Source organism: Oryctolagus cuniculus, chromosome 10 (genome assembly GCF_964237555.1).
Source record: "Oryctolagus cuniculus chromosome 10, mOryCun1.1, whole genome shotgun sequence".
Taxonomy (NCBI): domain Eukaryota; kingdom Metazoa; phylum Chordata; class Mammalia; order Lagomorpha; family Leporidae; genus Oryctolagus; species Oryctolagus cuniculus.
The window spans coordinates 53,671,086-53,688,393 of record NC_091441.1 but is presented as its reverse complement, the minus strand read 5'-3'; the positions used below and the strand labels follow the sequence as shown (position 1 = coordinate 53,688,393).

At 49.6% G+C, this 17,308-nt stretch overlaps 1 protein-coding gene across 2 annotated transcripts in view; it reads left to right on the top strand.

Annotated features, from left to right (window-relative positions):
- Positions 1-17,308, top strand: part of TTC39C (tetratricopeptide repeat domain 39C) — a 108,404-nt gene that overhangs the window by 81,219 nt on the left and 9,877 nt on the right. For both annotated transcript variants that reach the window (XM_070050389.1, XM_008261148.4), the window contains exons 7-10: positions 6,139-6,232; positions 9,439-9,546; positions 14,234-14,343; positions 15,681-15,804. In XM_070050389.1, coding sequence (XP_069906490.1) covers positions 6,139-6,232; positions 9,439-9,546; positions 14,234-14,343; positions 15,681-15,804 — 436 coding nt within the window. The remainder of the gene's footprint in view (positions 1-6,138; positions 6,233-9,438; positions 9,547-14,233; positions 14,344-15,680; positions 15,805-17,308) is intronic.

Genomic DNA, 17,308 nt, shown 5'->3' with positions numbered 1-17,308 from the left:
TTCCGTGTCCCTTGAGGGTATAAACAATAGATATTTTCTAAAATCTAAAACTCTGTTGGTTATGCAGTTGGTGCTGGAATTTGATAGCATCAACTGAAAGTTTAATATTCTTTGTTACACTGTGCACCAGTGAAGAAGAAATTTTTAGGTATAGTGACTTAAACATTTTAGTGAATTATTCAGTTGAAAGATTTAGTTTCAAAGTGAACTAGTCTTTTACCTAGTTCCAGAGCATAGAAAATACAGAAATATTTTCAGCTGGTTTTTAAGTCTACATAATCCTGATTCCAAAATGTAAATCGCTACACAGAAAACTGCAAGTCACTCATTCTGAATGTAAACAGTTAAATATTAGGAACCGAAATCCAGTATTTCTAAATGCCATATGATAATCTGGCCGGACTTATTCCAAAAAGCTAATTGTGGTTCAGCCTCAGGACATTTGTTCTTACCCCTGCATTCAGGAAATAATTGATAAGACCGCACAATCCTATCAGTGATATTTAAAGAAAGGCACTACCCGATCCAGATTTCTTAAACACCAGGCAAACTGTCAGCAGATTCTAAGGAGAGAGCTAATTTCTTTCATTGGTTAAAAAAAAAAAAAAAAAAGGCATCTAGAAAACAGCTTGCAGCAAACTTCCACTCATGGGCAACATGAGAAACATCCTGGTGAACAAAAACGGAGCCAGGATGCGGCTGCACTTACTGTTACCCTGTATTTCCAGGGCTGCTCCTGGCCAGTGGACACACAAGCCTCCCGTGGAGGAAGGGACAGCACTGGCATTACTTGCAAATGATTTGAATATCTCCATGGAAAATCCAGGAGGAAACAGTGTCACTTTCTGTGAACCCTTAAGAGCAAAATAATGTGGAGACCAGAGTAATGCTGCAAAAATCCAGGTTTCCCATGCACTGGCAACACTTTTTTTAGTGGATAAAATGGAGCAACAAATCCATTTTGCAAGTGTTCCCAAACGCCTAGGGATGTACCTACCAAGAAGCGAGGTTTGAGGGGTGGGTAGGAGTGTGGCGCAGGGGTTACAATGCCGTTTGTGATGCCTGCATCCGAAATTGGAGTGCCTGGATTTGAGTCCTGACTCCAAGCCCCATTCCGCCTTCCTGTTATGTGCACTCTAGGAGGCAGCAATGAGGCCTCAAGTCCTTGGACGCTTACCACCCAGGCCGTATATCCAGATGGAGTTCCTGGCTCCTGGCTTCGGCGTAGCCCAGCCCTTGCTATTGAGGGCATTTGGGGAGTGAACCAGGGGATGGAGAAATCAATCTGTCTCTCTCTCTGTGACTTTGAAATAATGAATTATTATTTTATGTACAAAAAGGAAGCCAGGCTTTGCATCTCTATAGTCACCATGCAGAGGCTGCGGACTCTGCTGATTTTAGGTTGGCAAGAAATGCGCTGTTTAATTTGGCAAAGACTTGTGAATTTTGTTCTTTGTGGCTTCCTTTGGAAGCAAACAAAGCAAGGCAGCATTTTACAGGTGAGGACCCCGAGGCTTCGGGCGGTTTTGTGACCTGCTTTGTCAGCGTATGATGCTGTACGGTTCTAACTCTTGGCTTACTGGCTTTTTCTGTATTCCCTTCAGCCCAGGCTCCACGCATTTCTTTAAAAATGAAACTGTGAGTGGAGTATCCAAGAGAGGATAATTCTGCTTTGTTGGTTCTGTGGTGGGGGTTTCAGTCTGTGATCATAAAATCTCCTGCAGATCATTTTTGCTTTCAATCTGTGTGGTGCAAGTGAAGGTCGCTGTATTTCCACGGTTTGCAGGGCCAGCGGCTGCACTTCTCTGAGTGATCAGGACAGCCTGTGAGCTCCTCTGTGGTTGTGCTGGTCCCGGGGACAATGCCGCAAAGCCCCACGACAGGGCATCAGGAAGCTCAAGTTCAGTTTCAGTCCTTACAGCACAAAGGGCGTGGTGCTTTCTTCATGCTTCACGTTGAGACAAAGGACGTGCATTTGTTTCCCAAGGCTGTGTAACAAATTACCACAGACTGGGTGCCTTAAAAAAAAAAAATTTATTCTCAGTGTGGAAGCCAGAAGTCCAAAACTGGTTGCACAGGGCCAAAGTTAAGGCACTAGCAGGCCTGGCTCCCTCTGGAGGCTATAGGGGGAATCCAGACTTTGCCCCTTCCAGCCCCAAAGGGGTTGCCTGCATTCCCTGGCTTGTGGCCACATTCCTCCAATCTCTGGCTCTGTGATCACAGGGCCTCTCCTCTTCTGTGTATATCACATCTCCTCAGCATTTCTCTCTTTTGAATATATATATATATATATGAAATATTATTTATTTTATTTGAAAGGCAACGAGACAGACAGAAATTTCCCATCTGCTGCTTCACTCCCCAAATGCCCACAGCAGCCAGCGCTAGGCCAGACCAGAGTCAGGAGCCAGGAATTCCCTCTGGGTCTCCCACATGGGTGGCAGGAGCCACCACCTGCTGCCTCTCAGGATGCATTAGCCAGAAGCAAGAATTGAGAGCAGAGCCGAGACTCGAACCCAGGCCCTCCAGCATGGGCTGTGCATCCCAAGTGCAGTCTTTGAGCACTGCGCCATACACCTACCCCTGCCTTCCTCTCCATGGGGCTGCATGTGAGTACATCCGGGGTCCACCACATGGTCCAACATAGCCTTCTTTATCTCAAGAGCCTTAATTTAATCACAAATGCATCCACAGTCTCTGAAGAAAGCAAACTTGGGAGACAGTAAAAGTAGAATTTGAATACTCTACAGTTCCTGCCTGTTGACCTTGATCTTGACCAAGCTCCTTCACTTCTCTAAACTTCACTTTCCTCATCTGCAAGCAGGACCAGTACTCCTATGTGCCTATCTCAGAACATATTTGAAAGAGTTTGGAGAAGGGCTGTTGGTTCAAATGTTGCTTCTTGGCTGCTGCTTCCTTTCCTCACATTCAAAACCTTGTTTTGGCTTATTTTTGTGTCTGCACAGCCTAGCATAGCAGTTGCTCAGTTAATCATTTTTTTTAAAAAAACATTTATTTGAGAGGCAGAGTTACAGGGAGAGGGAGAGAGAGAGAGGTCTTCTATCACTGGTTCACTCCCCAAATGACTGAAGTGGCTGAAGGTAGGCCGATCCAAAGCCAGGTGTTTCTTCTGGGTCTTCTGTGTGGGTGCAGGGGCCCAAGCACTTGGGCCATCTTCCAATGCTTTCCCAGGCCATCAGCAGGGAGCTGGATTGGAAGTGGAGCAGCCGGGACTCGAACTGGTGCCCATATGGGATGCCGGCACTACAGGCAGAGGCTTACCCTACTGCGCCCCACGGTGGCCTGTTCCATCTTCACTGCGTACTTTTCTGTTCTCTTAAGGGTGTGTGACATTGCTCTGTTGTGCCCTGCACCCACAGCTGTGGACGGCTCGGTGGTGGCGGCCCATCTAGAATGACTGCGTATGGTGTTGGAGCATTGTTCACTCAGCAGACAGAGTGTGTGTGCAGCAGAGCCCCAGATACTGTGGTTTCTTTGGAATCTGCTGAATTGAGGGCACGTTTGATGCATGAAAAGAGCTGAAAATCCAGAAAGGGAGAAGCTGGAGACTGGGTGTAGTAGATGTTCATGTGCACACACGCTTCATGGAAGATTGATTTTTTAATGTATCATTGGTCTTTTGCATTTGGGCTGTGTACTTACAGCTAGTGTGCGATGGTGGGCTAAATTATGGACCTGCTGTGCACTTCCAAGGGCTTCCTTGCAAACTAGACCTTAAGCCTTGTCCCTCCTCCCCAAACTGGCATTCATGGTGCAGTGAGGTGTGCCTTTCGTGGCTACATGATCAACAGCCTGGACACTAAATACTGCAGCTGGCACCGTCCTGGAAGCAGCGCACAACCATACTTTGGACCACAAGCATTTATTGATCCAGCCGTGACCTTGGCTAATCAGTCATTTGGCTTTCAGTGTTCCTGAGTCCCAGTCTGTCCTGAAGGTCACTTGTCTGACTCACAAATGCCCTGGGGCCTTTGAGTCCCAGGCGCCCTCTGCCGGGGCTTGGCATGAGCAGCCCAGGGGTATGAGTGGGGCTGGTCCTCCAAATAGCCTGCAGCTTCCCTTTCAGGACCGCCCCACACACACACACACACACACACACACACACACACACACCTGGCCCGCAATGCTTGGTGGTGGAATGAAAAGGTCACGGGAGACCTGGGAAAGGGGTAGGTAACATGGAGCAGCAGCAGGAGGAGGGATGAGGGAAAAGCCCTCGGCCCGCTGATGCCTGCTGGAGCAAGGCAGAGGTGCCTGGAGCCCACATGCACCATCCGGGGCTGGCTGCTCCAGGTTGTCATTTATTAATGACACGTGATATGTACCACCTCAGTGCCTATCTAGTTGACTTTTTTGGTGCTCTTATCAAGTGCTATGGAATCTGCTTGGCAGGCCTTGAAAGAGAGCTTTGATGGAAAGAAAAACAGGGTGTGTAGCAGTCCCCTGTTCTCCAGAGGGGGTGCATTCCATGGCCATGCATGTCTTGAAACTGTGGCTTATCCCAAGCCTTCTGTAGCCTAGGTTTTCCCCTATGCCTACACACCTGTGATGAAGCTTAATGTATAAATTAGAAACAGTAAGAGATGAATGATTACAATAATAAAATCAAACAAATGTGACAATGTGCTGTAATAAACCTTGGGTGAAAGAGGCCTCTCTCAAAATATCCTACCGCGTATCCTCTACCGCGTATTTCTGCACAGCGGCTGATTGCAGGTCACTGGACCTGCAAAGTAAAACCGTGAACAAGTGGGAAGTGTTGTGTTGCACCAGGAATACGTAGAACAGATGATTCGGAGACTGTTGGGTCCTGGATAGCATTAGGAGAAGGCAACATTTGGAAATGTCATCTCAGTTCCCAGAGAATTTGCAAAGTGTTGGGAAAGCGATGTGGTGACCAAAACAAGGGGAGAACAGCTTCTGGGGTGTAGACACCAACGGACAACCAGAGGGTGGAGACTGGTGGGCCGCACAGGGAGAGGCCATGGAGGACTGGCTGACAGGGGCAGTGGCTTTGTGTGCTTGCTCAGGACCGAGAGAGAGTCTTTCTGGGCCAGCCCTGACTGCACACAGCAGGATGAAATATGTTTTGCATGCTTTTGGAAGATTCCTCATAACAAGGAGCTAGATTAGCAAACACTTAAGTACAGGCAGATCTGCTGCCCCAAAGTGAAGAGAGCGCTGCAGGAGCAGGCGGTGCCCTGGGCTGCCTTGGGAAGGAAAAGCTCGCTGTGCCTGGGTCAGCCTCACAGCAGTGTAGGGGAACTCCAGTGCCGCCTTAGCGGTCACTAAACCACTGTCTCAGGGCAGGCATTCGGCAGAGCAGTTGAGACGCCAGTTGGGGCACCCACATCCTCCAGCAGAGGGCATGGGTTCAGGTCCTGGCTCTGCTTCTGATTCCTGCTTCCTGCTGATTCACACCCTGGGAGGCATAGGTGATGGCTCGAGTTCTTGGATCCCTACCACTCACATGGGAAACCCAGATTGAGTTCCAGGTTCCGAGCTCCAGGCTCCCAGCTCCTTAGACCTTACCCAGCCCTGACTCACTGAGGCCTTTAGGGAATGAACCAGCAGATGCAAGTCCCTTCCCCTCCTCCACCTTTCAACTAACATATAAATAAGTACGGCCCACGTCGTGGCTCACTAGGCTAATCCTCCGCCTTGCGGCACCGGCACACCGGGTTCTAGTCCTGGTTGGGGTGCCAGATTCTGTCCCAGTTGCCCCTCTTCCAGGCCAGCTCTCTGCTGTGGCCAGGGAGTGCAGTGGAGGATGGCCCAAGTGCTTGGGCCCTGCACCTGCATGGGAGACCAGGAGAAGCACCTGGCTCCTGCCATTGGATCAGCGCAGTGCGCCGGCCACAGCACGCCGGCCGCGGCGGCCATTGGAGAGTGAACCAACGGCAAAGGAAGACCTTTCTCTCTGTCTCTCTCTCTCTCTCTCACTGTCCACTCTGCCTGTCAAAAAAAATAAATAAATAAGTACATAAATAAATTTTAAAGACCGCTCTCTTCTCTGGAGCCTCGGTTGACTAAAGGAAGAAGATGCTGTAGAATGCTGATGGTTGTGATGCTAATGACAGCTCTAAGCCAGTAACTGTGTTTCCTTCTTTCCCTCAGTGTCAGATCAACAGTGCCTTGACTTCCTTCCATACTGCTTTGGAACTGGCCGTGGACCAGAGGGAAATTCAGCACGTCTGTCTCTATGAAATTGGTAAAGATGTGATGTCTCACCAGCTTCTCATGGAGAGGAAGCATCCCTGGCTTGGGTGGGCAGTGTTTCAGTAGTGGTGCTGTGCCGTTTGTGTCTTGGCTCGCTCTCTCTGCCTTACCTGGCGACGAGGACGTGGATGGCCTGGTAGCACGGTGACAGCCGTTCCCTCTCCGATGCTCCCTTGTTGCTGCCGTGGCACGGTGGGCTTTTGTAGCGTTTTGATTGCAAGGTAGTAGGTAGCCTTAAGTAGGGTCCCTGAGTCCCCATTTGTAAATTCCGCATTGGACTGCACTTTAGAATTCAAAGCACTTTGTTCCTCTTTCCTGCCAGTGTTTGTCTGAGATGAACAGCACAGCACAGGAGTGAGTGGGCTCCAATGCCAGCTCTCCACCCGTGTTTCTGGAGGCCTCGGGCGGTTGAGCAAGCCCCTGAGCCACGCTGTCACCACTGCCTTGATGGTGCCTCCCTTGGCAGCCGCTGTGAGCGGTGGAGGAAAGAACAGGGAGGAAGCCTCAGGCAGGGTGCTGGGGCCCACAGGCTGGGAATACATTTAGCAATGGACTCGGATGTGTCTGTCCAAGATTTTCTCCCCCCCATCTCCAAAGCTGTTGCTGTGAATCTTTTGCTTACTATACTAAAACCCTGTCTGTGTGACAGAACTCCTTTTCTGTAGCATTTTCTCCCATAGGCTAAGAGTAAATACAACTTCGGGGTTGAAACAAACAGACACAATTTTTTAAAAAGATTTTTTTTTTATTTGAAAGGCAGAGGGGCAGGGGAGAGAAAGAAATCTTTCATCTCTCTGGTTTACTGCCCAAATAACCAAAACAGCCAGAACTGGGTCAGGCCAAAGCCAGGAGCCTGGGACTCCATCCCTGGCTCCCACATAGGTAGCAGAGACACAAGCACTTGGGCCGTCTTCCACTGCCTTCCCAGGTACATTAGGAGGAAGCTGGATTGGAAGCAGAGCAGCCAGGACTCCAACCAGTGCTCATATGGGATGCTGGTATCGCAGGCAATGGCTTTGTGCCACAACACAAACCTCCGCCCCTACATTTTTTTTTTTTAAACAAAGGCCTGGTACTTTATAGTTTCAGCTTAGCTACAATACTACAAAGTTACATCACATAGCACATAAGGAGTGAAAAAGGAATGGATAAAGGAGAAATGATTCCCTTCAGGAATCTGAAGGGAAATTGGAACTCCAAAAGCTGTCTGCCGAGGGGCAGGGAAGGGTAAACAACGAATGCTTGGAAGCAATGGACACCTCTCGGTTCTTGGCCTGTGACCCCTGCCACATGTTCACCTGCTGCGGACATAATTGTTTTCCTGAATCCTTTTAAAAATATGCAAAGCACAAGATTGGGGATTGGACAGTAATAATATTACAAAAAAATCCATTTTAAATGCCTGTTTATAGTTTAGGGAAGAGCAGATAAAGTATAATGCCATGAAAAATAAATCTTTATGCAACCTCAACTCTGCAGGAGCTCTGTGTAGTAGCCATATGTAGAGTTCAGGATGTTTCGAGCCTAGCTTTTGGGGTGCCTGTTTGGTACAGTGGTTAGTTAAGACACCCCTTAGAACTCCCACATCCCGCATCAAAGTGGAGTCTGAGTCCCAGCTTCACTTCTGATCCCAGCTTCCTACTAATGTGCAGCCTGGGAGGGGGCAGGTGCAGGCTCAAGCGCCTGGGTCCCTGCCACCCATGTGAGAGACCAGATTGAGTCCCCGACCCCTGGCTTTTTTACTGGCCCAGCCCTGGCTGTCATGGGCATTTGGAAAAGGAACTAACAAATGGGAAACCACACTGTCTTTCTGTCTCTCTCTACCTTTCAAATAAAAAATTTTAATAGAAGAAAGCCTAGCTTGGTGGCCTTTCCTGTGTATCATTTCAAGGTCTATGTTAGAGTTGAAGTTAGAATGTTAGAGCCAAAGGAAGCTTAGCGGTGAGCTAGCCCAGGCCTTGGGGAGAGGAACTCAGGAGGTGAGTGATACCCAGGCCTCATTTTCTGCCTCTCTTTTGTACTTAAGTCAGATCTTGCCCTGGTAGCTGTTATAGGGTGATAACAGCTCAAATTAGTACTCTTAAAATATGTAAGTATCATCTTCCCTGTAGGATTTATGCCTTATAAGGGTGTGCACCCACTTCCCATAGTGGCAAACCCAAGGTCACACAGCTACTTAGTGATTCCAGAAATTTCTTTCATGGAGGCAATATTGTGTAAAGAAAAGGGTGTCAGATCCTGGTCTCCAGAGCTTCCCTCTGATGAACCGTGTGGCTTTGAGTGCTCAGCCTCCAGTGTTTTCCTTTTTAAAGTGAGACTGCTGTCAGCCCCTTTCGCATAACAGGAGCAGGCAGAATTCTGTCAGTGTTTGCTACACAATAGGGCTCAATTGTTCAGAGACGATGCTGATGCTTAGCAATGGGAATGGGGCAGGCATTTGGCCGGCAGTTGAGAGGCTGGCTAGGATGCTGTGTCCCACATTGGAGTATCTGGGTTCGATTCCTGTAATACCCAGTTTCTGACTCCAGTGTCTGCGAATGCAGTCCCTGGGAGGCAATAGTGATGGCTCAACCCCTTGGTTCCCGCTACCTACACGGGAGACCTGGATTGAGCGCCAAGGAAAATCAGCAGATGGAACCTCTCTCCTTCTCCCTCTTCCTCTCTCTCCCTCAATGGCTGTCTGTCTTTGTCCCTCTCAATGATGAAATATGTATTTCTTAAATGTACAAAGGAAATAAAGTGTTCTGTGCCAGAATGCCAGAATGCCAGTCCCACAGTGTTTCGATCCAAGAAAGATAGGGTCCCCCAATGTAGAGAAGACGGGCTTGCGTGCTTCTCACAGAGGTCTGAGAATGCGTGCTAATAATTCACCCTCAGGTGAGTCCAGGAAGCCCTTGCTCCCCCGGCTGCCTGTACCTCCCTGGGCTTGCGTGACTCACACAGATGAGACTCACTCGAGTGTCCTTCTAGAAATCTGTGTGCTGTGCTCGTCTGCACTCCCCAAGAGGTCGTGACATCGGAAGTGCCTGGTCTTGCCCAGACTTTACTCAGGACACATTCAAGAGAAAATCCTCTAAAGCTGAGTGTTGCAGAGCACGTCCTAGAGCGCTCCCAGAGGAAGGCAGTGAGCCGTTGAGAGACTCGGGGTCCAGGTGGGCCGTGACTCCCGGGTATGGGCTAACAGGGTTTCTCTCACAGGGTGGTGCAGCATGATCGAGCTCAACTTCAAGGATGCGTTCGATTCCTTCGAGCGGCTGAAAAACGAGTCCCGGTGGTCGCAGTGCTATTACGCCTATTTGACAGCAGGTGAGTGGACTGGTCTCACAGCATGGCCCCACCCCCCGTGAGTTACCTTCCGGGCTGGTGGTGGGTGTGGGGAGGAGAGGGGGAGGGCGTTGTGCTCCACCATTCTCCCTAGCACGGTGACATTTTGTGCGACCAAGTAAATGGCAGCAGGATCCTGTGTTCACTGAGAACTCCAGTCCTGTGCCTGGTGCCCCGAGCCAGGCTTCGTCCTGCACAGCGTCTCGGAAATGCTTCTTATGACGCTGCTCCAGTTTTGTCCATCTTGTCCTAACCACCCTCAGCCTGCCCTTCTCCACCCCTTTCTTTGCTGTGTTAGGAATTTTAAGGATGTTCTCAAACATGTCTTTTTCATTGTGTTAGTATGTTCGGTGGTGGTGCCTGGTTACAAAGTAGCTCGTGCGTTGAGTCCTGTGTTCCAACCCTGTTTTGCCTGTTCATCCACAGTACAGTGTGATGGCGTAGGACAGTGCCAGGTCTTTCAACACTGTGCAGCATCACAGCCAAACATCTGTAATGTCTATTTTTTTTTAATAATTTATTTGAAAGGCAGAGTTAGAGGGAGAGGGGGAGGGGGAGAGAGAGAGAGATTGAAATCTTCCATCCGCTGGTTCACTCCCCAGATGGCCACAACGGCCAGAGTTGGGCCGGTCTGAAGCCAGGAGCCAGGAGCTTCTTCTGGGTCTCCCATGTGGGTGCAGGGTCCCAAGCACTTGGACAACCTTCTGCTGCTTTCCCAGGCCATAGCAGAGAGCTGGGTCAGAAGTGGAGCAGCAGGGACTTAAACTGGTGCCCTAGGGGAGGCCGCAGGTTTACCTGCTATGCCACAGCACTGGCCCTGTGTTTTCAATGGGAGTGTTTCTGCCTTACACCTTGTATGATAGTTGAAGACATGCTGCCACCTGGTGGAAAGAAGGGTTGTCTGTCCTTGAGATATTAACTATTCCCCTTGGTTTCCAATTGTGGAGGAGTGGATTGAAGAAACCAAGTTTCCTGCCTTGAAGCAACTTTATGGAAACCTTTGCAAGTTTGTGTAGAGAGGAACCTTCCTTATGAAGCCACATAGTAACCGTGTTATTTAAAATTCAGACTAACCAAACACTATTTTAAATACTTCCTGTTCTAAATGTTTCAATTTGAGGAAACATCTTCCCCTTTCATTCTATCTATGGATCTGCTCTATTTAAAAGTATTGTGATACAGTGGGTTAAGCTGTGGCCTGCAACACTAGCATCCCATATGTGTGCCAAGTAGAGTCCAGCTGCTCCATTTCCTATCCAGCTCCCTGCTAACGGCCTGGGAAAGCAGTGAAAGATGGTCCAAGTACTTTGCACCCACACGGGAGACCCAGATGAAATTCCAGCCTCTTGGCTTCAGTCCGGCCCAGCTGTTGTAACCATTTGAGGAGTGAACCTCTGTAACTCTGCCTTTAAAAATAAAATAACAATCTTTTTTAAAAAGAAAAAGTAAGAATTAACAGTGGCCAATCTGTATATCCTCCATGTCTGAAACTCTCTATAAAGATCGCATGAGTCCACGAACAGTGGCTATGAAAAGCCACCGTGTCTGCTCTCCTTGTGGTGTGGTGTGTGCCTTTTCTTACAGTGCTGTGTGCATGGAGTAATCTTACTTTGGGTGTCCTTGTCAGTATACTGTGTCTAACCTTAAAGGGTTGCTGTACTGAATTTGCAGGTATCGCCCATAAAAGCAGCAGCTGTGCATTGGGCCGCCTCCGTGTGCCCAACGCTGAAGAGTAGGGGAAATTGCTTTGCATAGCGTAGGAAGCAGAGGCCCGCACGCCACCTAGTGGTCGTTACATGTATTTGCGCCACGTCGTCCATGGGGGGCGCTACTTCCTGTCTGTTGAGTGCGGAAGACACAGAGCACATGTGGCTGTGAAGAGCATTTGTCTCCCCACGCTGTGGCAGTCCCGGCGCTGTGCTGGCTGTGGGTGATGGGCAGGGCCGGTTTGGATGTGTCTGTCCGAGGGGTTTTGCTGGCAAGATAGTACAAGTGTGGAGAGCCCCGCTGTGGAGGGTGCCCAAGGCAGCAAGGGTGCTTCTGCCCAGCTGGCTTCTTGCAAACAGAGCTGGAGAGCACAGGCATTCAGGGGCCAGCGTGCTGCCATGGGGACTTGGCTCCCAGCCCTGTCTTTTTTATTGTGGCAAAATATAAATAACAGATAAGAGCTAAATAACATGTAATAAAATATAAATCAAATGGACCCTCGTAGGCATTTTTAAGTGAGCCATTCAGCGAGGTTACGTTCGTGTGTGGTATCATGCGACTCTCACCACATCCATCTCCAGAAAATACTCACCAACTGAATGAAATGCAAAACCCATCCAACAAGAACACTGCTTTCCCTCCCCTGCAGCTCCTGGCTGCCATTCTTCTTTCTGTCTCTGTGAATTTGATTATTCTTCACGCCTCATATGAATGGGGCACATCTGCCCTCGTGTGTCTGGCTTATGTCACATAGCACAGTGTCTGCTAGGTGCACCCACATTACTGCACGTGTTAACTTCTGCTGCTACGTGTGGGGCCCACGTTTTGTTTATGCATCCATCCAGCGATGGACACGGGGGTTACTTCCACCTTTTCACTCCAGAGAGTGTGATACTTGCTACGAACCCTGGTGCCCGAGTCCTTGCTTTCACTTCCTAGGGGTATGTGCCCAGGAGGGGAGTTGCTGCATCAATCCTTGTACTATTCTTGCACCTTTTCTGTAAGCTTGAAATCCCATTGGAATTATCTGTTATCAAATCTGTTTAGTCTGTTCCAAAAACAGCATGCAGCTAAGACAGTGTCTCAGCAAAAATGCACGGGATGGGATTTGGTGGCCTAGGAGGTGAGAGGAGGATGACAGGGTGGTGGTAAAGACTGGCTGAGGGGCTGGGACTGACCCCAATGTGAAGACTGGAGGGGGTGGGATGCAGGTGGAGCGAAGGGGCTATGATGACGTCTTTGCCAGGGCCCTGGGGTGGGCTGCAGGTGCAATGGGACAGACGAGTCACACCCTTCCTTCATAGCTCCCGCATCACTCCGGACAGAAAGGACCCCTTTTCTTTCTGGGTCTTTCCCAAAGCACTTTGGTTTTCTCCCCTAACTTCTCCTATCACCGCACATAAGGGCACTTCAACAGTGTGTGGAAAAGGGAATTATATACATTTACATTTTTGAAATGCATGCATATTTTAAAAAATTTTATTTATTTATTTGAAAGGCAGAGTTATAGAGAGGCAGAGAGGAGAGAGGAGACAGGAGACAGGAGAGAGACGGGGGGAGGTCTCCCATCCGCTGGTTCACTCCCCAAATGGCTGCAACGGCTGAAACTGCACTGATCCAAAGCCAGGAGCCAGGAGCTTCTTCCAGGTCTCCCATGTGGGCACAGGGGCCCAAGGACTGGGGCCATCTTCCACTGCTTTCCCAGGCCACAGCAGAAAGCTGGAATGGAAGTGGAGCAGCCGGGACTTGAACCGGCACCCATATGGGATGTCAGCACTGCAGGGCAGCGAAGGCCCCTCCTATGTATTTCAGCCCTTTTTACATCAGAATAAACGTGTGTGTGTGTGTGTGTGTGTGTGTGTGAGTGAGTGAGAGAGAGAGAGAGAGAGAATCGTTCCAACTGGAACTCAGGGTCTACAGGGTGCAGGCCTTTGTGTGTCTCTGTAACTTTTGTTCCAGGACAGGGATTCCCTCTCCTGCCAGGAAGTCTTCCTAAACCCCTTATCTGCTCACTGTTCTTTCCCAGATTCCTTTTATCTCCACTCCCTGCCCATGTAGACGCCAAGGAGGTTGTGCACTATGGCAGTAGCGGTGCCTTTCTTTTCTTTTCTTTTCTTTTCTTTTCTTTTTTTTTTTTTTTTTTTTTTTTTTTGACAGGCAGAGTGGACAGTGAACAGTGAGAGAGAGGCAGTCTTCCTTTTTTTCAGTTGGTTTACCCCCCAATGGCTGCTATGGCCAGAGTGCTGCGCTGATCCGAAGCCAGGAGCCAGGTGCTTCTCCAGGTCTCCCATGTAGGTGCAGGGCCCAAGCACTTGGGCCATCCTCCACTGCACTCCCGGGCCACAGCAGAGAGTTGGACTGGAAAAGGAGCAACCGGGACAGAATCCAGCGCCCCGACCAGGACTACAACCCGGGGTGCCAGCGCCGCAGGCAGACGATTAGCCTATTGAGCTGTGGCATCGGCCAGCCTTTTGTTACATACAAGACTATGTCTCCCGGGCTGGCGCTGTAGCGGAGCGGGTAAAGCCGCCACCTGCAGCTCAGGCATCCCATACGGGTGCTGGTTCGAGTTCCAGCTGGTCCACTTCCGATACAACTCCCTGTTAATGATCCTGGGAAAGCAGCAGAGGATGGCCCAGATACTTGGGCCCCTGCACCCACATGGCCCAGCCCTGGCCACTACAGCCTTCTGAAGAGTGAATCTGTGGATGGAAGACCTCTTTCTCTCTCTCTTTCAAATAAATAAATAAATAAATCTAAAAAAAAAAAAAAAACAAACAAACAAAAAAAAAAACCTGTTGGGCGGTGACAGCCGGAGGCCGAGCGGCCCCTGGTGTGGCAGTCGCCAGGCACTGGCTCTGGTTTTGTGCTTGGAAACGGTTCCCAGTATGATGCCCCTCGGCATCCCCCAGTGGTACCAACCCTGCCGGCAGTCTACAGCTCAGACCCTGGTTTCTTACAGTGTGCCAGGGAGCCAGCGGTGACGTGGACGGCGCACAGGCCGTTTTTAAAGAAGTTCAGAAACTCTTCAAGAGGAAAAACAACCAGATTGAACAGTTCTCAGTGAAGAAGGTAGGTTGGGGGCCCCGCTGGCCTCGGGGTCTGTGGCCCGAACTCCTCGGCTGTGCCCCGTGCAGTCAGCCGCGGTGGGGAGCAGCACGGGCTTGGCCGCAAATCATCCAAGCGCATTTCCTGTTCCTGTGAGCGCACGCGGGGCAGACACCGCAGGGCGCATGCGCCTTCGCTTCTGGTCCCTGGAGTGCACACAGCGCAGAGGCCGCAGGGCGCACGCGCTTTCCAGGGACCGAGGCTGGCGCCCTGTGGGAACGGAGTGGGTTGGTCCGGTCTCGGAGCCCTGCTGGAAGGCCCGGGGCTAGAGGGATAGCATCGCATTTTCGCTTTTTAGCCTCCCATAATCAAATTTTGCAGCAGAACCTGTTTTATGACCTCTCTCCTACTTTGAATTTGCCATTCTTTAGGTTTTCTAAGTTTTTACTGAACATTTACTGAATTTGTTTGAGTGTAAATTAGACTCTCATACAGAAGGCAAGTGACAGCACTAGGACCAAGTAGAAAACCAAAAAGTCCTTGGGACCGTGACTACAAGGCGTCTTGTCTTACATCCCCCATAAAAACTCACTGAGCCCCATCCTTATAACCCAGCCTTCTGAATTCATTGATTTAAACTAAAATAAAACTCATTTCATGCCTAAGTTTTCAGAATCCCTATATGCCAGTTCTCGATAGGAGATGGGGTTGAGTGAGGCACAGGAGGCAAGTGTCCTGATGTCGTAGAACTCAGACAGGAAAAGTTGTTCAATGGAGAGACGTGGTCATTTTCGCCCTTGTTGGTGTTAGGTTAGGTTTGCAATAGCTCGGGGTTCTGGCTTTTTGTACCCCCAGAAGGGAGAGACGGAAAAAGGAGACAGAGACCGACCTCAGCAGAGGTCTTTGCTTCAAATCAAGCAAAGAGGTTGGCGACAGTCTCCTAAGAGACATCGCAGAGGGCGTGTTTAGAGCTGAGTTTTCATCTGGTTAAGGAGGGAATTTGCCAGTGTGTGTATGTGTGTGTGGGGGGGGTTGTTAGAAGGCAGCTGGTGGGAGGGTAGGGGGCTCTTTGAAGCCTGTGGGGACTTTCATCTTAGGTAAGGTTTCACAAGGTATTTCACAAGCTGCCCCGTGTAGCTTGTCTGTCTGCCAGTTGCTTTGCAAGGAATCTGGAAGGGTCTGGTTTGGCACCAAGGGTGTCAACCAGAGGGAGGGAGCAGGACGGGGGAGGGGGAGGGGGAGGCTAGGGAAGGAGCCGCCATCCATCCTGAATGCGAATCGTGTGCTTTTAAATGTCCTAGAAGCGTGTTTAAGTTGAATTTGTTTTGGAAAAACACAGCCGAATCTTTTCCTACTCGCAGGCAGAGCGATTTCGGAAGCAAACCCCAACCCAAGCGCTGTGTGTGTTGGCGTCCATTGAGGTGCTGTACCTGTGGAAGGCCCTTCCCAACTGTTCCCTCCCCAACCTGCAGAGGATGAGTCAAGGTAAGGGGAGGGGGCACACCAGCCAGCCGTGCCCGCACCGCTTCCTGCGGTCACGCTGTCTTCTGAGCCAGGCGGGACCAGTCTGTCGCTCTTGGATTCAAGCTGTAGAGGAAGAAACTCCCATCACTTGGGTTATCAGAGCAGCAGGTGCGCGTACCTGCAGATCCTCTTGTCATAGTTGGAGTCCAGGGTGCTGCTGTCACCAGAAGTGTTCCGCACCCTCTGGCCACAGGTGTCGCTGTGAGCGTATGTTTTATCCCCAGGGCCATCATTGTGTTTCATGCAGGTGTGATTCACACACACACAAAAAGCACAGATAGTAAAGAGTATCTCTAGGCCAGTGAGTGCGGACCAATATGCACACCGGGGCATCCCTTACAACAGTCGGAAGATAATACATTCCCATCACCCACCCTGACACGTTCCTTGGGCTCCTCCTCACTCCGCACCCGAGGGCAAGCACAGTTCTGACCTTTGTGAACTTGAACTTGCTGTAAATGGAAATATATCAGGCGTATGTTTCGATTCATGGCTTCACTTGTTCTGCAGAGTGTTCATAAGGTTTGTCCATGTTGCAGCCTGCATCAATCGTCCATGTCTTGTCCTGGCTGAGTAGTGCACCACTATATGGCTATGCCTAGACCTCAGCTTGTTTACTCATTTTCTGGGTGATAGGCATTTGGGGTTTTGGTTTGGTTTTTGGTTTTTCAGCTTCCTTGAGTAAAACTGCTACAAACAAAAGTGCACAACCTAGGTTAATGGCTCTTTTGTATAGTTATGTGCTCGCTTCTCTTGGGTAAATGTCCAGGAGTGTAACTGAAAGTATACACTTTTCATTTATGTATTAGGAAAACTGTAAGACCATAGGCAACCCTGATAAAGTTACTCTTTTTTTTTTAAAGATTTATTTATTTACTTGAAAGAGTTACACAGAGAGAAGAGAGGCAGAGAGAGAGAGAGAGAGGTGTCTTCCATCCAATGGTTCACTCCCCAATTGGCCACAATGGCTGGAGCTGCACCGATCTGAAGCCAGGAGCCAGGAGCTTCTTCCAGGTCTCCCACATAGGTTCAGGGGCCCAAGCACTTCATCTACTGCTTTCCCAGGCCAAAGCAGAGAGTTGAATCAGAAGTGCGGCCGTAGGGACTCGAACTGGTTCCCATATGGGATGTCGGCACTGCAGGCAGCAGCTTTCCCCTCTACACCACAGCGCCGGCCCCATAAATGAAATCTTTAAATGAGCCAGGCATTGTGGGGTATTAAAGAAATAACTTACTATTTCTTGCAGGGGTCAGGCCCTGCTAAGGCAACTGCAGGAGCAAGGAAGGATCTGAGGTAGTCTTTAATGCACGAGTGTAGACTCGTGTATTTAGAGATATTTAAAACACAGGAGCAAATGTAAGCTAGGCACGATTGACAGGCACGAGAATGGCTGTCACTTACGTGAGATCGGACTAAATAGTCTCTGAGTCCTTTTGCAGGTATCAGAATTAACAAATTAGCAAC